The sequence below is a fragment of the Bison bison genome, unplaced genomic scaffold (assembly GCF_000754665.1).
Source record: "Bison bison bison isolate TAMUID 2011002044 unplaced genomic scaffold, Bison_UMD1.0 scf7180017864330, whole genome shotgun sequence".
NCBI lineage: Eukaryota > Metazoa > Chordata > Mammalia > Artiodactyla > Bovidae > Bison > Bison bison.
Genome location: NW_011494902.1, coordinates 1,794,100 through 1,816,595, shown reverse-complemented (window position 1 = coordinate 1,816,595; position 22,496 = coordinate 1,794,100). Strand labels below are relative to the sequence as shown.

Here is a 22,496-nt window from a genome sequence, read left to right as displayed (position 1 = left end):
CAGCAGCAGCAGCAGCAGCAGTCACCATCTGCAGTGATTTTGGAGCCCCCAAAAATAAAGTCTGACACTGTTTCCACTGCTGTTTTCCCCACCCTATTTCCTAATGAAGTGATGGGACCACATGCCATGATCTTCGTTTTCTGAATGTTGAGCTTTAAGCCAACTTTTTCACTCTCCACTTTCACTTTCATCAAGAGGCTTTTTATTTATTTATTTATTTTTAAAAATTTATTTATTTTATTTATTTTATTATTTTTTTAAATTTTATTTTATTTTTAAACTTTACATAATTGTATTAGTTTTGCCAAATATCAAAATGAATCCGCCACAGGTATACAGGCTTTTTAGTTCCTCTTCACTTTCTGCCATAAGGGTGGTGTCATCTGCATATCTGAGGTTATTGATATTTCTCCCAGCAATCTTGATTCCAGCTTGTGCTTCTTCCAGTCCAGCATTTCTCATGATGTACTCTGCATATAAGTTAAATAAGCAGGGTGACAATATACAGCCTTGACGTACTCCTTTTCCTATTTGGAACCAGTCTGTTGTTCCATGTCCAGTTCTAACTGTTGCTTCCTGACCTGCATACAAATTTCTCAAGAGGCAGATCAGGTGGTCTGATATTCCCATCTCTTTCAGGATTTTCCACAGTTTATTGTGATACACACAGTCAAAGGCTTTGGCATAGTCAATAAAGCAGAAATAGATGTTTTTCTGGAACTCTCTTGCTTTTTCCATGATCCAGCAGATGTTGGCAATTTGGTCTCTGGTTCCTTTGCCTTTTCTAAAGCCAGCTTGAACATCAGGAAGTTCACGGTTCACGTATTGCTGAAGCCTGGCTTGGAGATTTTTGAACATTACTCTACTGGCATGTGAGATGAGTGTAATTATGCTGTAGTTTGAGAATTCTTTGGCATTGCCTTTCTTTGGGATTGGAATGAAAACTGACCTTTTCCAGTTCTGTGGCCACTGCTGAGTTTTCCAAATTTGCTGGCATATTGAGTGCAGCACTTTCACAGCATCATCTTTCAGGATTTGAAATAACTCAACTGGAATTCTATCACCTGCACTAGCTTTGTTCATAGTGATGCTTCCTAAGGCCCACTTGACTTCACATTCCAGGATGTCTGGCTCTAGGTCAGTGATCATACCATCGTGATTATCTGGGTCATGAAGATCTTTTTTGTACAGTTGTTCTGTGTATTCTTGACACCTCTTCTTAATATCTTCTGCTTCTATTAGGTCCATACCATTTCTGTCCTTTATCGAGCCCATCTTTGCATGAAATGTTCCCTTGGTATCTTTAATTTTCTTGAAGAGATCTCTAGTCTTTCCCATTCTGTTGTTTTCCTCTATTTCTTTGCATTGATCTCTGAGGAAGGCTTTCTTATCTCTTCTTGTTATTCTTTGGAACTCTGCATTCATATGCTTATATATTTCCTTTTCTCCTTTGCTTTTCGCTTCTCTTGTTTTCACAGCTATTTGTAAGGCCTCCCCAGACAGCCATTTTGCCTTTTTGCATTTCTTTTCCATGGGGATGGTCTTGATCCCTGTCTCCTGTACAATGTCACAAACCTCATTCCATAGTTCATCAGGCACTCTATCTATCAGATCTAGGCCCTTCAATCTATTTCTCACTTCTACTGTATAATCATAAGGAATTTGATTTAGGTCATACCTGAATGGTCTAGTGGTTTTCCCTACTTTCTTCAATTTCAGTCTGAATTTGGCAATAAGTAGTTCATGATCTGAGCCACAGTCAGCTCCTGGTCTTGTTTTTGCTGACTGTATAGGGCTTCTCCATCTTTGGCTGCAAAGAACATAATCAATCTGATTTCGGTGTTGACTATCTGGTGATGTCCATGTATAGAGTCTCTCTTGTGTTGTCTGAAGAGGGTGTTTGCTATGACCAGTGCATTTTCCTGGCAAAACTCTATTCGTCTTTGCCCTGCTTCATTCCGTATTCCAAGGCCAAATTTGCCTGTTACTCCAGGTGTTTCTTGACTTCCTACTTTTGCATTCCAGAAGTTAGAACAGCACATGACATATAATAAGTGTTGGAAAAAATTGAATGAAGACTGGATGGGTGACCTTGAAGTTTATATATTTGCCTCTACTTAGAAACACTGTCTTTAATATTTTTTCAAACAATGTATTTGAAAATATCTTTAAGAAATTTGAGTGTTCCTGTCATGTTTAAACATTGATCAAGATACTTAATAGCGTTACCACAAACCATTGCAACTTCCTGCAGTAACAGATTTATGCTTTGCTTTTCATGTCAGTGATCTTGTTTAAATAACTCACCTGAACATGCATATTAATAAGAATAAGACTCTTTGGCTAATTTTCTGCAATAGAATTATGGAAAACTATTAGAATAGTGTTGTTAGATAACAACTTGGGATGCCCTCCTGTCTAACTGAAATATTGTAGAAAGGTGAAAAGGCTTCTCCAAGGCTACACAGGTCCAAAAACTTGAACAGAGCCCTTCCTGTTACATAAGGCCAGCTCTTACTGTGTGTCTTCTACTCCCCCACCCATTATAGTCAATATTTTTATAGAAACAACTGATTTTATATAGTATTCCATCAAAATAAAAATGTTTTAAAAAGGTATCAATATTAATCTGAATTCCTAGTTTATCTTAAATCAATAAGATATAAAATGGTAACTTTCATGGGTACCTTAATACTGAAATCACTGCACACTCTTCTGTCTAAGGCTCCTGTGATGTAGACACAGAGGCCTGTGGGCTCCTCAAAGAGAAAGGGAAAGAAGTACTAGGTTCAGGATGAAATAAATGATACAAGTTTTCATTGTTGTCATTGTTGTTGTTGTATTTTTATACGTAGTTAGCAATTAAAATGATTCTATGTGAACCTCATATTCAGGAATCACAAATTTTAAAATAATTAGGTTCAATAACCTACAGTTATTGCTATGAGCAGTTCTCATGCAATGAAGGAATCCCTTATTTTTTGGAGATGTTTTTGAAAACCTAATTTGATTTATACAAATTTATGAGTATTTCTAAACAAGAAAAGGTTGCCTTTATATTTTCTTAGAAGCTAAATATTGGTTTTCTAAGGAAATAAATATGATAAAAAGAAAAAAAAGGAAAACCAAGGACAAATTGCATTGTTCATATAAGGAAATGAAGGAAAAATAAACATGTGACTCATCAATATAAACGATATGCCCAGTGAAGGAGGGCAATGGATATGTAGTTTCTATGTAGCTCAAAAATAGTGTTTTTGCTGGAAAGTGATTTGTCTAAAATTGGTATAATCAAGACCTGCACTGTCTACTTTATTCCTCCTTTTCTAAGTTTGGCTCAATTCGCATCCCCCCACAACCCCATACTTTTATGTGGCAAAACATATAAAACATGGCTTCCCAGGGGGTGCAGTGGTAAAGAATATGCCTGCCAATGCAGGAGATGGAAAAGATATGGATTCCATCCCTGGGTCAGGAAGATCCCCTGGAGTAGGAAATGACAATCTGCTCCAATATTCTCACCTGGAAAATACCATGGACATGGGAGCTTGGTGGGCTACAGTTCATGGGGTCTTAAAGAGTCAGACACAATTGAGCGACTGAGCACACAGCACACATACACATAACATATTGTGTAAATGACTGTGAAATTTGGCTTTTCTCTGTGATTAAGAGGATTTTTATGTTGACTTGATAGAACTCCAGTTCTCCTCCATTTTTTCATTCATGGAACCATGGTAGGATATGGAGAAAAATTTATTTGTCCCCAAATGACAATGCATATAAGTCATAGAAGCATTTATTCCTACAAATGAGACGGACCAAGGGAATTATCTTGTCCAAAATTTTCCTGTAGAGATAAAGATGATCTTAGAATCCTGATGCCTATGGTAAAGAGGTTTTGTCTGTGCCTTTGTCTTTGGTGTAATGCAGCTTTATTTTTCTATGCACAGGAATACATGGACTCCAACAAATACATTGAACATCTGTTAAATCAACTTGAGGAGCAACACAGAAGTCTCTGGAGGTGAGTTAAATCTACTTCTTAACTTAATAGCTGCATCTATAGCTTTAATCTTGATCACAGAAGCATGGAGTTGGCAAAAGGTCTCTTCTTCTACTTGGTTGCCAAAAGCACCTTTGGGGGCAAAAATCAGCAGAGGCTACCTGAAGAGTTCCATTCCTTTAATTAAAGTAAAACAGTGGTGTTAAAAGTTGTCCTTGAGTGAAGGACCCGCTCAGAGATTGGAGGATGGTAGAAAGCATAACACTTGCCAAGGTCAAGGAATGCATTTGTCCACGGCCATGCAACAAACTTATATTGTAGAAAAGAAAGTGAAGTCGCTCAGTTGTGTCTGACTCTTTGCAACCCCATGGACTGTAGCCTACCAGGCTCCTCAGTCCATGGGATTTTGCAGGAAAGAATACTTGTATTCTTGTAGAAACTAGAACACAAATCCTCTGGCCTTTGCCTGCCTAAATATTATTTATGTTTTTCTATAATTGAAAGGCTGAGAACACTTCGGCTTAAAATTTCTGCTTCTCTTTATATTAAAAAATACATATTTCAAGAATGCTGTTGTATAGGTCCTCCATGTTTGGTTTGGTTTTTGTTTTATGTGATGGATTCTAACTCTAGGTGTGAAAACATCTGCAGGTAAATTGGAAAAAGAGGAGAGTATTATATAAGTATTATATAGGTTTTCCCAAGTAACTCATTCCCTGAGGCTTCTAGGGAATGGAGATCATTGTGATAGGATTATCCAGATCTTTAAAGTCCATGTGGCCATGTTTTTGCCAGTGCTAGTATGGACTCTGAATTCCACTTAATAAATTCCTGTAGTTCTTGTTATCTGGAATAAATATGCTAGTGCTCAGTTACATGATACCTTACACTGCATCAGAATTATTGACTATAATTAGCTTCTTCTCTAAGGTGTCAATAAGCCCCTAAAGTCCTTTAAGTCTTATCTCCTCATGGCACGAGGCCAGTTCCCCCTCTGTGAAGAAGTGAAGTGAAGTCGCTCAGTCGTGTCCGACTCTTTGTGACTCTATGGACTGTAGCTTACAAGGTTCCTCTGTCCATGGAATTTTCCAAGCAAGTGTACTGGAGTGGGTTGCCATTTCCTTCTCCAGGGGATCTTCCAGACCCAGGGATTGAACCCAGGTCTCCCGCATTGCAGGCAGACACTTTACCCGCTGAGCTACCAGGGAAGCCTCCCTCTGTACACAAAGACCTAACCCTGTGGCTTTCTTGCCCAACCTCATCCAAATCCATTTTACTCATTTGTTCTGCTCTGCTGTTAGTTTTCCTACTAGGAAACATGTTGTTCAGTCTCTAAGTCATGTCCGACTCATTGTGAAACTAGAAAACATATCTGTGGTTATAGTAATAGACAGTATTCTATTTTTCTACCTAGAAAAAAATCACTAATAGGATACAACAAAACTGTACAATTTTTAAGTCCACTTGTCACTAAAAGACACATCAGTTGACTTTATATAACTTGATGCAATATTTGTTAGATTTGATTTTGAGATCTATAACTTGCTGATACAGTTTTCTTTTGAGAACCAGTGTGTACCAATAGCAATATATTTATGGCTATATGCCTTTTAAATTATATTTTCCATAGATGTACTGCAAAGTATATTTAACTGAGTTGTAACATTTTCTTTAAACTATTTGTATAAAATAACTTCCCCCATCTTTCCAAAGAAAAATATATGAATGATGAATACCATCTGATGAATAAATTATACTTTATTAATAATTTGATCAGTGTGTTTTATATACATTTTTGAAGAGGAATAATAGTTTCACACATTTTTGAATCAAAAAAACCTGCATGGAAAAGGATATTTTCCTGCTTTCTTAAGGAAGTTAATAAAAACCTTTGGTTTTCTATGATATGATTAAATTAAAATCTCATTTCAGGCACAGACATCACCTAACTTAAAGTAAGACCTCAGATTTTTGTGGGCAATTCCATCCATTTTCCTTCAGAAATAGAATTATTGCTAGTAAAGAAGCAAAGGCTTACCTATAGCATCACAAGATCTAATAGAAAAGCTTTATTTAAATAATAATAAAGGGCAATAATGATATTTGAATAGTCAGAATAACAGTGAGGAAATGGAAATGGTAGTATTGAAATGAAAATGAAAACCAATAATAGTAGATTTACTATTTATTGAATCATGAAATTATACTTGATTATATTTTGCAAACAGATCCTGACTGACTTATAGTGATAGGCTTTCTGATGCTTATTACGATATCACAAATTCAACTACAGCCAAATAGTTTATGGTGAACGATTTATGAGTGACAGTGAGCAGTGGGGGACTTTTTTTTCTGTTTATGATTGAATAATTAAAATGCTTTCTTGAGTTAAGGTAGACTCTATGATATGCCAAGGACCATATACACAAACACAAGCACAGCTAAAGTGTCTGAAGTCAAACAAACATTCCCATAACTCAGTATATATGTTTTCTGATTTTTATTGTGCATTTGATTTGTAGCTGTTACAACTTTCATGTAGCTGTTACAACTTTCATTGATGTTGATATTAACTAATGGTCTTCCATTTATACTTAACCTATAACTTAAAAATTCTGAATATTTTTAAAAGATTATTTTGATGTGAACCATTTTTAAAGTCTTTATTGAGTTAGTTACAATGTTGCTTTAAAAAAAAATGTTTTGGTTTTTTGGCTACATTGCATGTGAGATTTTAGCTCCCTGACTAGGGATCAAACCCACACACCCTACATTGGAAGGGGATGTCTTAACCACTGGACCACCAGGGAAGTACCAACTTTGAATATTTTGATCTTCCAACAATAATAGTGGTCAGCATTAATTTATGGCCATAGTCTTTGAGGACTGATCAAAAGCAGAGAAGATATATGTCATACTGTTATTGCCTGTTGCTTAATGATAAAAGAATTGGACAAATGGTAGAAGATTGGATATAAGAATGAAAAGTCTTATTTTTGTGAAGGAATCTCATAGTCTTTAACAGGCTTTAGTCATTTTTTATAGCATAACCATGTGCTGTGACACAAATATATTGTTGTAATCATACTCTCAAGATAACTGGTTATTTTGGGGTCCTGTTTAGTACTGTGCTGAAATAGACCTATAATATACTCTAGGTTTTCAAATTGTTAAGGAATTTGTGGAGTGCAAATATAGCTGTCTGGCAAAGAGCATTTAGCTCAATTAATGTTTTGATACCAGCAGAAGAAAACTTCTGTGAATGTATCTGAAGAAGAGGGTGGATTTGGACCTAGATTTGGATCTAGAACCTAGTCTAAGACTTGAGTACAAATCTGGGTGCATTTCAATTGCTCTGCCTCTCCCTGCCTGATAAGAAAAAATAAACATACCCAGCAACAGCTTATTTATAAGTTGATATTGAAATGTGATCATATATTTTTGTACGTTTATTTGTTTTAATGAGGAAAGTTAAGATTAGGAGAAAAAGGCTCTTTTGTACTTAATGATTTTTATATCATCTGTTACTATTTCTGATTTGACTAAATATATCTGTGACTGACAAGAAGGAGTGTGAGAAAACAACTGCTGAGACTTTCTCCTGATATTTGACAGAAATCTTTATCCATTTGCAGCCTTAGATTAAGAGTTTAGAACAAACACAAACAGTTGGAAAATACAAATGGGATTCATGAATATTTATGGTGTTAATTACTCTTTCATGTCACATATGTGAAATTATGTATGACAAATAGAGGCAGCATAACACTCTAGAAATGGAAATAAGACTGGATTGGAGGTTTTAGAGACATAGACTCTGGTCCTGGTCTGTCCAAAGTGATTATTGGATAACATCTCTGAGACAGAGTTTCCTTAGGTATAAAAAGAATGTATCAATATAGCTAGTATTTAAGATAACTGAGCACTGAGATTGTATGAAGCATATAATATCTAAAATAGCATTACCTATATATAACATGCACTGATATGTATAATCTTTTTTCTCTAATACTTATACAGCTGGATCATGTAGAATTTAATACATGTCATAAAAGGCTTCAAAGAATCTGTGTAGAAATGCCTAATATAATAGATCCCTAATGGCTTGTGGGGCTTCCCAGGTGGCTCAGTGGTAAAGAATCCACCTGCAATGCAGGAGATGTGGGTTTGATCCCAGGTCCAGAAGATCCCAAGAGAAGGAAATGGCAACCCACTCCAGTATTCTTGCCTGGGAAATCCATGGACAGAGGAGCCTGGTGGGCTGTAGTTCATGGGTTGCAAAAAAGTCAGACACGACTTAGTGACTAAACAACAACAGCTTGCCAGTGACGGAACCAGATAATGTCAAAGCATTCATTTCAGATTTTCAGAGTTTGAGTTAGAGTTATCAATAGCCTGTAAGTAAGTGAAGAATAAGTAGGTTTCAAGGCCAAAATTAAATGACAAGATCTGGCGAATGCACAGTGCCAATTTCCAACCGACAGATGCCAAATCGAAGTTTCATTTGAACAAGCTATATTTAGGCTAGAGTTTCTCAATTAAGGCACTCTTGACATTTGTGGACAAGGCACTCCACTACAGGGGGCACAGGCTCAGTCCCTGGTCAGGGACCTAAGATCTGTCATGCTGCATGGTGTAGACAAAAAGAAACAAAGAAAAGATTTTAATTGTAGAACTACTCAGAGCCATTTTATTGCTAATGTGTTATGCATATCAAGTATAGACTATAAAATATAATTTTGATTTCTTAAAAAATATTCCCAAATCCTATTTTTCTTGGAGCATCTACTCTGACTAAAGGTCTAAGGAATATATTTTGCAAAATGGTGACTTATCTAGGTTGGTAGCCAAATATACAAAAACATAGTTGTACCTCTTTCTTCATCTTTCTCCCCTTACTTCACAGGTACAGGATGGGTACCTGTGAATGGTAGTTTGTAAAAAGAAGCAAATAGTGTTAAGAGTCTGGGCTGTTGATAAAAGAGGAAAGTCAACCCCAAGTTCTGAGGGGCAGTCAAAGTATCAATACTACCAGATTCCAAGAATCTGAAGAACCATTGATCACAAGCAGTGTTTGCCCTGGTAAAGCACAGAACTTGTGCTTCCCCGGAGGAATAAATGTTGGTTGCCTACACCACCAAGAGGAAGAAAACACTTCACTGAAAAGCATGTAGAGATCTCTGGGTGCAATAAGAGTCCCTAAGATCCATCCTTCCAGCAATAAAATGATAGTTTCAGTGTATCCAAAATCCTTTAAAGTAGACTTTTGCATTCTGCCTTATTTGTGATTCTTAATATAAGGGAAGAGATAGAAAAAAATATTGGGGAAGAGCTTTGTTTTCATTCCCACCATGATTCAACATGCTGCCTACCTAAGCAGAGTGAAGACTGCCATGAAATGATGCACATCCCAAATAGTCTTCAGGTTCTCCATAATTTTGACATATTTATACATTTTGGAGTGAAGGTAATTGGCCCCAGTGCCTAAAATTTCCTTTAGCAGTAATCCCTGTTTCTGTAAAATGTAAGTGACATTAAAGTTGCTTACTGAGAGGCTACATGCTATCATTCTGTCTCTAGGAAAAGATCATCCTTTGCTAACATGTTATACAGAAATTGTCTTGTAGCTGTAAAATAGAGTTAAGAAGCAAAAGCACACACAGCCTGAGAAAAGTCAAGCCCAGAACTTCTTGGAGATTTGCCTTCTGTGTATTTTGGTTCTTAGAATCAAATTATCCAGGCATCTTAAGAATTAGCACGTCTCTATCCTCAAGGGGTTAATTTATGTAGACCAAAGTAATTCCAAGTATTACACAGGTTGCCTTTGGTATAATCATAGACTTCCACTGGGAGAGCTTAATTGGCAACAAGTAAAATTGCTCTGCATGAATTCTTAATGGTGGACACCAAATAAAATAAGAACTGTGATTTGTTTTTTAAAATCCCTTCAAGAGAAAAGGAGGCTACCTCTGGGGAATAGACTGTGTAGCAAACAAAGAACTCAGCGCTCTCTGCTAGCAATAAAAGCAAAAGCTCATGCTAAGCCCACAGAATAATAGTGTACGCTTTCCCAGCTCTGCATCTTTCTCTCTGCTGAGGTCAAAGGAGACCAGGACTAGCAAGCTTTACAGTTTCTTCCCCTCCTCTCTGCCCTTGGGCTGGATTTCTAGCATATATCTGCATCCTTGGGGCAAGTGCAAGCATCAGGCCACCCTGGGAACCCATCAATGTCACTTCTCAATTACCCACCAGGGGTTGTTCCAGAGATGCAGACAGTCTCAGACCCCTGCCAAGATAAGAGTCTTGCCTTTAAGTCATGCCCTCTGCCCAGCACAAGGGAGAATAAATCAGGAAATTGGGTATTGTCACATGCTTCAGTGGTTATGTCATCCCTGGACGGTGGTGGGGAAGGCTGTGGGCTAAGACGTATCCCCAAGGACTCTTATTATAGACTGATGGTGCTGCTTTAGGTAAACAAGGGAGCATGTAGGCTTCTTCTCAGAGCTTTGAGACTCTGGCTGAACTAACAGCTTTATCTTTAAGGTGACTTTTGTTCAGTAACAGAAGGGGCTAATAGAACTAAATCCAGAAAGGTATCCGATTGATTGGAAGATCGCCCAGGTTCATCATGCTTCATGCTTTGCTGCTCAGTTGTGTCTGTCTCTTTGCAACCCCATGGACTGCAGCCAACCAGGCTCCTCTGTTCATGGGATTCTCAAGGCAAGAATACTGAAGTGGGTAGCCATTCCCTTCTCCAAGGCATCTTCCCAACCTAGGGATTGAGCCTGGGTCTCCTGCATTGCAGGCCTGATTCTTTACCCCTAAGTCCCCAAAGAATCCCACCCAGGTTCATATTTGATTGATCAACATTATTGTTGATTTAGGTGGTCGGTGTATGGTCTGCCTGTTTGTCTACTGTAAGAGTTGCCTAGTATTTGAATCCAAGTTATCCAAGGCAGAAATTACCAAAAATGCCAGAGTGAAACTCTATATTAACTTTATATATACATGATTTACTTATTAAACTTGTCCACCCTTAAAAGGGCTGTGCTAATCCATCAGAGAATATATTTAGGTCTCAATTGAATAAATTTATAAATTATAAACTATTTAAAACCATATGGGTTTTATCTTTGCCTATTCACTACAAATCTTGTTTGAGAGAAAAATTCACATCCATTTATCAAGACTGTTCCACCTCAGGCTAAGTGGAGGACTCTGTAAAACGCATTTTATGAAACCGTCCTTCAAAAGACCAAAGGTTTCCCCAAGGAGCTGATGGTTTGATCTGAGTCCTGAGTAGGAGCAGGTCTGGTAGCATGAGGACAGATGAAGAATTAGTTATTGAATAGATTGAATTTGGGCTGCCTTTAAGACTTTTGAGTATAACTATATATAAGATCTTTGATAAGGGATTCAGGTCTAGAGCTCTTTATAGTTAATACGTAAAACACAATATAGATAGAGGCATTTGATTAACCTACAAAGACATAAAACTGCCCTCTGCTGTAACTGGGGACACATCCCCACCTTAAAGATGGATTTATTGCAGCCATGGGAAGCTTGAGTTGAATAATATTGTACAAGCAGGTCTGTAGAGGATCTGAAAATTATTCTACTTCTAGTTTAAATAAGTTTGTGCTCTTCAAGAAACACTCTTAAAGTGCCAAATAATATTTCAACATCAATAAGATTCAGGGGTGACCCAGAGAAATTTACCACTATGTAATCTGAAAACATTTGACTTAAAAACACATTTGTTATTTTTAGATCCATGCTTATCTTAATATGACAGCCAGGAACCTAATGTGATTTATTTATGTGAAATTAAAATAAAAAGCCTCAAGCAAAAGGCATTTTGTAGATTTATTGGGGGTAATAAAGATCACAAATATTCCCTACTAAGTTGAAAGAAGAAAAACTCCAGCAGGCAAGGACATAAATGACCTACTTGACATAAATGCATGTGTTGAAGCTGACATGCACCCACAGTAAAGAATGACAAAGTGCCTTTTTTTTTTTTTCCTGGAAGGAGGAATAAAATGGGTAATTTACCATGGCCTCCTATTTAATTTTAATTTTAATGGAAAAAGAATCACCAACTTGTTAGTGTATGAGCATACTTGTGACTTCCCCCACCCCCAAAGAGATTGATTGTTAGGCTATAACTCTACATATCTCTCTACATGTGTAACTCTGGAGTTTAAAGAGTAAATTTATTTGTTTTTGCTTACCATCGATTCTTTTAGTGCCTTCTGTATTCAGAGGCCTGGAAGGGAGTTCTAGAACCCATCTCCATCCTTCAGTTCTAGGGAGAGATGTTAGAGCTTCTATGAGAAGAGAAAATACAAACTGCACATCTCAATTCTACGCTGCTCCATTAGCCAGATTTTACTAGTAGAGGACATCACTCACGTAGACCCAAGGGAGGCACTGGTTCTTGCTCCATCCCTTTACTCCTCCCCCCAGTTAATGAGAAAGACACTTCAACAAAATAATCCAAAATGTAACATTGGCTCTATCCACACCTTAAATGACTTCTATACCAGTTCCAAGCATGAAGCTCTTAGTCACACACTGTCTTATTTTTTCATGCATGCTCATGCTCAGTAGCTCAATCATGTCTGACTCTTTGTGACTCCATGGACTGTAGCCTACCAGGCTCCTCTGTCCATGGAATTTTCCAAGCAGGAATACTGGAGCAGGTTGCCATTTCCTACTCCAGGGATCTTTCCAACCCAGGGATCAAACCTGCGTCTCCTGTATCTCCTGCATTGGCAGGCAGATTCTTTACCACTGAGCCACCTTATTCCCCTAAGGTCTTTGGCTTGTAGAACCAAATCTTCAGGTATCTCATCTCTCTCATAGCGCTTATCATAAGACATCCAACTTCAAACCTAACACTTCACTTACCCTGAAAGCAGAGAGACAATTGGTTGTATGTTCTAATCATCTTTGTACCTAAGAGACTTAGCATGTGATAGGTCCTCAAAACACTTTTCTTAAGCCATTGAAAGAATTGATGTTGATTCAAGAAGAGAAATTATTAATGGTTCATGTGTTTATTAGGGATGAGTCTGCCTTTATTGGTGAGTCCATTGCAAGGAAAAGATCAGGCAAGCATAGCAAAAAGTCCTTTGTTTCAGTGCCGTACCAGTGCTAAAAGTGACCTGTAGTTTCAAGATAGTTCCTCTTAGCAAGATAAAGATGGGATACTTCATGAAGATGTGAACATATTGCTTTTGATATATAAAGCTAGGAAGAATGCTTGCTTCACTAGACTTTTATTTTATGCTTTTAAAAAATTCAATCATAAAATAAATTTGGAGACATGTCCTGCCTGCCTGTTGTGTCACTGGGCATTATAGGAAAGGTTCCAACCAGTAACAATAATCAAGTGTGTATTTCTGTCCATAATTTTATTCCCATTATCTACCAATTGTATCTTGGGCTACAAACAACATTTTCAATAGACACAATGAAAGAATTTCTCATAATTTTTAAAGAAAAGGACAACTAATACAATTATGTAAAGTTTAAAAATAAAATAAAATTAAAAAAAAAAAAAAAGAAAAGGACTAAGAGACTATGAGAGGTTAAAAAAAAAATTCCATGGTAAAAATCTAGGCCTTTGATAATTTATCACCTTGAATAAAATGAAAAAAAAAATTGTAGAAAAATTGTAGACAATAGATTAAGTTACTTTTAAAGATAAGATACACACTGCTGTACATAAAATATATAAACAATAATGAGCTTCTGTATAGCACAGGGAACTATATTCAATATCTTGTAATATCCTATAATGGAAAAGAATCTGTAAAAGTGTGTGTGTGTGTGTGTGTGTGTGTGTTTGTATGCCTGGAAAATCCCATGGACGGAGGAGCCTGGTAGGCTGCAGTCCATGGGGTCGCAAAGAGTCGGACACGACTGAGCGACTTCACTTTCACTTTCATGCATTGGAGAAGGAAATGGCAACCCACTCTAGTGTTCTTGCCTGGAGAATCCCAGGGACGGTGGGGCCGAGTGGGCTGCCGTCTCTGGGGTCGCACAGAGTCGGACACGACTGAAGCGCCTTAGCAGCAGCAGCAGCAGCAGCATATATATATATAGGTTTCCCAGGTGGCACTAGTGGTAAAGAACCCACCTGCCAATGCAGGATCCATGAGAAACATGGGTTCTATCACTGGGTCGGGAAGATCCCCTGGAGGAGGTAACCCATTCCAGTATTCTTTCCAGGGAAATCTCATGGATAGAGGAGCCTGGCAGGCTACAGTCCATAGGGTTGCAAAGAGTCGGACATGACTGAAGCAACTTAGTGCACACGCACACACACATACAAACATATATATATATATATACACATACATATATAACTTTTATATATATATAAAAGCACACATTCATATATATATAACTGTATAATATATATAATACATATATTAAAAGTATATATATATAATAGATATGTACATATATATATTAAAAAACCAAATCACTTTATTGTACACCAGAAACTAATACCACATCATAAACCAACTAATACTTCAATTAAAAAAAAATAAAAATAGAATTGGGGCTTGGCCTGAAAGTCTATAAAGTGGTACTGGCAGAGAAGACCTTAGAATTTTGTTAAGATGGACACACACTTGAAGTCAAGGTCATTCAGCATAGATAACAATGACATGGGCTGCCAAACAGAGGGCACGTTTTCAAAGAATTAGTGGCATTAGTAGAAAATAAACAGATGAAAAAAGAGAGCAACTAACAGCCAAAAGTAAATTTCATTTTTATTCGTTAAGTGCTTTAGATAACAAATAAGGGGCACTTTTTATCTCCTAAAATGTTACCTTCAATCTAGTCCACCTGGGGTGGTATTTGGTGGCACACTGCTGCAATCAGGGTCTCTGTTCTGACTGCTTGGGGAATGTGCTGTCCTGTTGAGAACTTTTTCAAATACTCTCTGGTTCCTTCTCTACAATGTGAAGTTCATGTCCTGATTCTGACACTTACAGTGTGGTTTCTGGAAAAGCCCTTTAGACATCCAGGGCCTTGGTTTCCCACTGATAACAAGACAGGGTTAATCAGTGATTTCAGCAGTCTTTTCTTTAAGGTTAACAGTCTGTAATTATTACCAATTACCTTGTAGGCCAGCTGAAGGGTTGAGTGATGAAGACAGAAAAGAATGATAGATCCATAGAATTACTAAAAGTTGAAAGTGATAGAAAGTGACAGTTTTCCTTCTTGAAAGAAGGCAGCAAAGTATTTTTATATACCTGGTCTTCTTTCAGCTCTAACTCTTGGACTGTGTCTTGGCACTGAATCTTCCAAAGGTAGTAAAACAGCATGCTGGCAGACCCAGGGCACCAGAATAGAGTCAGAGTCTGTGACCACTTTCAAAAGGCTTTGCAGGAAATTGTTCTATTGAATAATGTTTAAGTTTCCACAGAAGCTATGAGCACAGCATGGTGGAAAATAAAATGTTATTTGCTCATTATATATTGAATGATGCTCATTACATATTGAAAAAATATGCCACTCTGAGGTTATGGTCCCTATTAAGGGAAACTGCACTGTCTTATGATGTCTCTTCAGTGCTCCCTAGAGATTCACAAAGTCATTGGCTAATTGAAAGCCAAAATGTGTATTTACCTGGATTTATTCATTTTTATTATCTAACTGATTTTCCTGTGTCTTGGCTTTGGAAATACATATCTGAGTGGGGTCAATTACAGATGGCCACTCTAAAGAGAAATTCTTTGGGGCAGATTCATAATTTAGGACTTTGGCCTTTGGAATCATTTGTTACCAAGATGACATAATTTAAACTGTACCAAAAGTTGCATCTATCCAAAAATATCTCTCCCACAGGACTGCCTGGAATTCTTATGCTTGAAATAAAAGAAATTGGGTGTCCAAAAAATCACCTCTGAAATCTGTACTTGCCACCTGAGGGGAGTTCTAGGTTTACTCTCTTAGCTCCTGGTAGTACTCACCAAGGATTAGTTTGCCAATTAGAGACCTGTGGATATCTGAGTCCTGGCTTTTTTTTTTTTTTTTAGCAAAGTTAAGCTCAGCATATTTAGAATTGAAGAAAGTCCTAGTAGACATGTTAAGAGTACAAGTCTAAGTATTTCTATTTCTAGCTATACATGTCCCTACCAACGCTGACCTTCTTTATTACTGATTATTCCTACACACACACTCCCTACTGTCAGTGTCTTATTCTAGACACACACATCCTTTAAGGGAGAGCAGAGATCAGTTCAGTTTAGTCACTCAGTCCTGTCTGACTTTTTGAGACCCCATGGACTGTAGCACACCAGGCTTCCCCATCCATCACCAACTCCCAGAGTTTACTCAAACTCATGTCCATCAAGTTAGTGATGCCATCCAACCATCTCATCCTCTGTCATCCCCTTCTCCTGCCTTCAATCTTCCCCAGCATCAGAGTCTTTTCCAATGAGTACGTTCTTTGCATCAGGTGGCCGAAGTATCGGAGCTTCAGCTTCAGTGTCAGTCCTTCCAGTGAATATTCAGGACTGATTTCCTTTAGGATTGACCGGTTTTATCTGTCCAAGGGACTCTCAAGAGTATTCTCCAACACCACAGTTCAAAAGCATCAATTCTTCAGCACTCAGCTTTCTTTATAGTCCAACTCTCACATCCATATGTGACTACTAGAAAAACCATAGCTTTTACTATATGGACCTTTGTTGGCAAAGTAATGTCTCTGCTTTTTAATATGCTGTCTAGATTTTTCATAGCTTTTCTTCCAAGGAGCAAGCGATGGTCCTAATCTATTACAACTCAGCACCTGGATTCCTCAGCCTCAGTCTGCCCAGGCTCCCTTTTTTTTTTAATTCACTCTGAATTTGAGATTATACCACATATGTCCACATAATTGTTTACATCTAGCAAAAACTCCAAAATTATTCCACATACCTCACTTTTTATTCTATAGATATTTTCAGCACCTGGTCTTCTATTTCTATATCAAATGGTGGCTAAGCATAGCGTTGAATATAATAGGTGTTCAGCTAACACATACTAACTGATATTTCTTCGACAGGAGAATTGAAAGTTCTGTTCTGTACTGTGGCTGATAATACTGTATCAAGAGTATTTATTTCAGATGTCAGTTAAGAACATTTGAAACCAGAGAGTACTGGAAGGTCTGAAGGAATTTCAGATGTTTAACTTGATACATAGAGAACTAAGAGAACTACTGTATGACTCAACAATTCCACTCCTGGGTATGTATCCAAAAAACAAAACCATTAATTTGAAAAGATACATGCACCCCAATATTCATGGCAGAATATGGCTGTCAAGATATGGAAGCACCCCAATTGTACATCAATAGATGAATGAGTAAAGAAGATGGTATGTGTGTATACACACACACACACACACATATATATATAGAGACAATGGAATACTATTAAGCCATAAGAAAGAATTCAGCCTTGCCATTTTCAGCAACATGGATGGCTTTGGAGGGCATTACGATAAGTGAAATAAGTCAGACAGAGAAAGGAAATGCTGTATGATATCACTTACATGTGGAATCTAAAAAATATAACACATTAGTAAATATAGCAAAAAAAAAAGCAGACTCATAGATGTAGGAAACAAACTAGTGGCTACCAGCTGGGGTGAGGAAGCGGGGAGGGGCAAGATACGGGTGGAAGATTAAGAAGTATAAACTATGATGTATAAAATAAGCTACAAGGATATTGTATGCTACAGGAAATACAGTGAATATTTTATAATAACTCTACACGAAGTGTAATATTTAAAAACTATGAATCACCATATTGTATACCTGTACTTCATATAATATTATACTTCAATTATACTTCAATAAAAAACAACTGCAGTGAGTTATCTTGTGGAGAAGGGATCAGCAGTATCCTAGGATATTCAGGAGGGCAGGTACTAGTTAACCAGTTGCCTATGTTAGAACCTGAGGGATGGCAACTCAGGGCTAAAAAGAAATGTTCTGATACATTCTGTTCTCTAACACAAAGGAGGGTGTTTGGGATAGTGAGCTGTGTGCCAGTACAAGTGTCCAGGCAGAGCCTGGGTGACCGTCTTTCAGAGGTCGTGTCCAGGGGATTCTCCTTCAGTGGATGGGGAGAGGTCAGGTGCCTTTCGTGTTGGATAACTCATCATGCAGCTTTTACTCTCTGGCCCCAGTACCACCATCAGCGTCTCTATTTGTAATGACTATTTCCTCATCAGCCCTTTAAAATATTGACAGTTTGATCTGTTTGACCTCAGTCTTCACTTTTCCAAAGGAAGCAGATTTGGTTCTTGCATTGCTCCTCATACAACTTACATTTCAGACCCCTCTTACACGTGGCCACCTATGTGATTTATTTTAGTTTGTCAATATTCCTCTGAATGTGTGGGCCTCTAATATAAACATAATATATTTGATTATGAACAGATTACAAGTTCAATTTCAGTCATCCTTTGAGAGAGGGTTATTATTCTAACTGTATGGTTTTTACCCCAGTGGTACTAATTGTTAATAACCTTTAGGCAAAATACCTAAAATTCCAGCATTGCATCACACATATCCAATTACTCTCTTGTGGACTCAAAGAATATAAATCATTATTTGAAGAAAGGACAAGGAGTGTTTTAAATTTAGAAAATCCGTTCTCTTTTTCTCCACTGTTCCATTACTCCCTGACTTTTGAAAATTGCCTTGTCCTGTTTCACATCTTCTTCTTCTTCTTCTTTTTTTTTTCAATGCCAAGGCTTTATTTATGGTTAAAGGGTCAGAGAAGAATTAATAATAACAAATAAATTAGGTCATTTCTGACCTTGGTAGAACTTTTATTGGATGATTACTCTGGTCTTCAGAGGGAAGAAGGGAATGAGGTTCAGATTATCAGTGAAATGAATAATTATTAATTTAACATTTACAATCCCAAGGTTAAGGAACATTAGGAAGGATAATGCTAGGAAGATTAAACAAAACTCAGGAGAAAGTATTTCAGAGCATAGCCAAAGTGAATGGAACTACTGGATACTTTGCTTATGACAGAGATGGAAGTTGAGCATTGTAGATGTTGTCTGGGTTCAAATTTTGATTTTCCCAATTTCAGCCATATTATGACAATGCTGTGTGCATTTTAGGACTTCTCTGGTAGCTCAGTGGTAAAGAATCCACCTGTCAATTCAGGAGACACAGATTCGATCCCTGGGTCAGGAGGATCCCCCTGCAGAAGGAAATGGCAACCCATTCCAGTGTTCTTACCTGGGAAATACCATGGACAGAGGAGCCTGGCCGGCTACAGTGCCTGGGGTCGCAAGAGAGTCAGACACGCCTTAGCGACCAACCAATAGCAACAGCAGTGTGCATTTTACAGAGGCAGATATCGCTCCCCCTACTACCCATGGCCAGAGGGATGGGGATAAGGAAAGACATCACTTTTTGAAGATACATTATCCTGTGAGTTTCAGATCGTTTATTTTGGAAATCCAATTCCACTGCCCAGTCTTTGTGTGTGACCCCACCCCGAGGTTTATTTCTGGCCCATTTATGATTGTAGCAGGAGAGTTTATTTTTTCTGGCTTGATGCTACACTATCATTATAGAGATTCCATTTCCAGGCCATTTTAAAGTAGAACTATTATCTCCTTCCTCCTAATTTTAAAGCCAACATTTGAAAATCACTTTCAGCTCTGGATAACAGCTGAAAAATGGCTGTGTGAAGCTCACATTCATCTTTGTCAGAGTGGTAGAGATTTTGCCATAAATACAATGTAGATTATTTTTCCTGTCAAAAGGCTGCTAGTCATTGGAGTAAATTAATTAGCTGGGACTGTTGTCAGATGTGGATGTCCTGATACTGTCACAGAGAAGGAATGAGCTGAGGTTGGCTAAAAGGCAAAAAGCTGATTCACATGCTATAGCAGGACACATTCTGAAGGAGTCACTTAGGGTAGCCTGGGAACATCATCTTGGAAACCCGATAGGTTTATGTGATAATGGATTTCTGACATTTCTGAGCCAATGACACCTTCTTTTTCCCAAGAAACATGCAAGTAAATTCATTCAATAGTGGGTTGGAAACCGTAGTGTTCTAGATATAGGTCTAAAACAAGGGCCATGCTATAATGTGGTGAGATTTTTTAATTGATGCATGGATGCTTGTGTATGTTGATGGGAAAAACCACAAAAGGGTCAGAGGTTCAGGATGTCTGGAATGTTTCCTGCTTTGCAGTTGAGGAAACCAAAGAAGAAAGTGTGGATAAATCCTTATGAAAACTTTCTCATGGGATTTCCAAGACCTGATTCTTCATGTAAAGTCAGAATGTAGAAATATCCTTTATGCTCCTGTTTGGGACCAAGATATTTTAGATAGAGTTGTCGTGGTTAATATATAGTCAAAAATTGGTTCATTGAATGTCCATCTTCTGTTCAGAAACCCAGTAGCCTAGCAACGTCACATGGCATCCAAAATGAGGCATCTGGACACTTCACGAATGGAAGCAAGGATTGTCACGGTGCATCAAGGTTCTGTGCTGCCTCTGTCTTTGGCAGAGTTGGCAAAGCAGCACTTCTCTGATGTTCATTTTCAACACTGATAACATGATACAGACATTGCGTTTTTTATTATGAACTGTGATGGGCCCCTTGTTACTTGACATGAGGCATTCAGAATTTATCTGTATTTCTGACTTCCTCTACCTTGTGTTTAAGTTCCATAAACATAATCCCTACCTTGTGCAGTAGGGCTTCCTTTTACATGGCTGAGACACACATAGATTTCAAGTAGTGACTCCTCCATTAGACATTTTGAATTTAATGAATAATTCCATGTTTACTCTATTCATATTACTTACGTTCTTATAGACATAAATCACTTAGGTTCTGATACAGAACATTCCCTGAGAAGCCACAAGAGTAGCTCTGGACTCACGTTTGTTTTCTTGATTCTTTCATCTTTTAAAGCAGCTGGTACATTCAGTATTATAACAGTTCTAGTGTTGAGTCTGGCACTCTTTGTAAATATGAGTAAGTCATTTGGTTACTGGACCTTCCATCTTTGAAGCAGAAATTTGGACTGTAATTTCTTTTCAGCTCTATGATCTTTTGAACTTGTGACCATCTAGGGAAAAGACTACAGAAATAAAATTCAAATCAAATAGCCACTTTTATATTGTAATTATTGTTTTGGGGAATGAATAGCAAGGAATTTTATAAATATAAATTGATTATGAAATGAGAACTTCTTAAGGTGCCTCTGAATTATTACCTGTGGGTAAAAAAAAGAGCTCCTTTTACTTTTTGAAATTTGTTTCTCCTCTACTCTCTTCAAGTGGTCACTCTTACCCATTTCATGGTCATTCATGATATTTCATTAGCTTGGTATTCATTACAGGCTTTGACTTTCATTCCTCTTCTCCTTTAAAACCTCAGTTAAAATGTTCAGATCAGATCAGATCAGTCGCTCAACGTGTCCGACTCTTTGCGACCCCATGAATCGCAGCACACCAGGCCTCCCTGTCCATCACCAACTCCCGGAGTTCACTCAGACTAACGTCCATCGAGTCAGTGATGCCATCCAGCCATCTCATCCTCTGTTGTCCCCTTCTCCTCTGGCCCCCAATCCCTCCCAGCATCAGAGTCTTTTCCAATGAGTCAACTCTTCTCATGAGGTGGCCAAAGTACTGGAGTTTCAGCTTTAGCATCATTCCCTCCAAAGAAATCCCAGGGCTGATCTCCTTCAGAATGGACTGGTTGGATCTCCTTGCAGTCCAAGGAACTCTCAAGAGTCTTCTCCAACACCACAGTTCAAAAGCATCAATTCTTCGGTGCTCAGCTTTCTTCACAGTCCAACTCTCACATCCATACATGACCACAGGAAAAACCATAGCCTTGACTAGACGGACCTTTGTCTGCTTTTGAATATGCTATCTAGGTTGGTCATAACTTTCCTTCCAAGGAGTAAGCGTCTTTTAATTTCATGGCTGCAGGCACCATCTGTAGTGATTTTGGAGCCCAGAAACATAAAGTCTGACACTGTTTCCATGGTTGCCCCATCTATTTCCCATGAAGTGGTGGGACCGGATGCCATGACCTTCGTTTTCTGAATGTTGAGTTTTAAGCCAAATTTTTCACTCTCCACTTTCACTTTCATCAAGAGGATTTTTAGTTCCTCTTCACTTTCTGCCATAAGGGTGGTGTCATCTGCATATCTGAGGTTATTGATATTTCTCCCGGCAATCTTGATTCCAGCTTGTGCTTCTTCCAGTCCAGCGTTTCTCATGATGTACTCTGCATATAAATTAAATAACCAGGGTGACAGTATATAGCCTTGACGAACTCCTTTTCCTATTTGGAACCAGTCTGTTGTTCCATGTCCAGTTCTAACTGTCGCTTCCTGACCTGCATACAAATTTCTCAAGAGGCAGATCAGGTGGTCTGGTATTCCCATCTCTTGAAGAATTTTCCACAGTTTATTGT

General features: G+C 37.9%; 1 protein-coding gene across 11 annotated transcripts in view; it reads left to right on the top strand.

Moving 5' to 3' along the window:
- Positions 1-22,496, top strand: part of NCKAP5 (NCK-associated protein 5) — a 1,206,846-nt gene that overhangs the window by 452,899 nt on the left and 731,451 nt on the right. For all 11 annotated transcript variants that reach the window (XM_010853619.1, XM_010853624.1, XM_010853623.1 and 8 more), the window contains one exon: positions 3,954-4,027. In XM_010853619.1, coding sequence (XP_010851921.1) covers positions 3,954-4,027 — 74 coding nt within the window. The remainder of the gene's footprint in view (positions 1-3,953; positions 4,028-22,496) is intronic.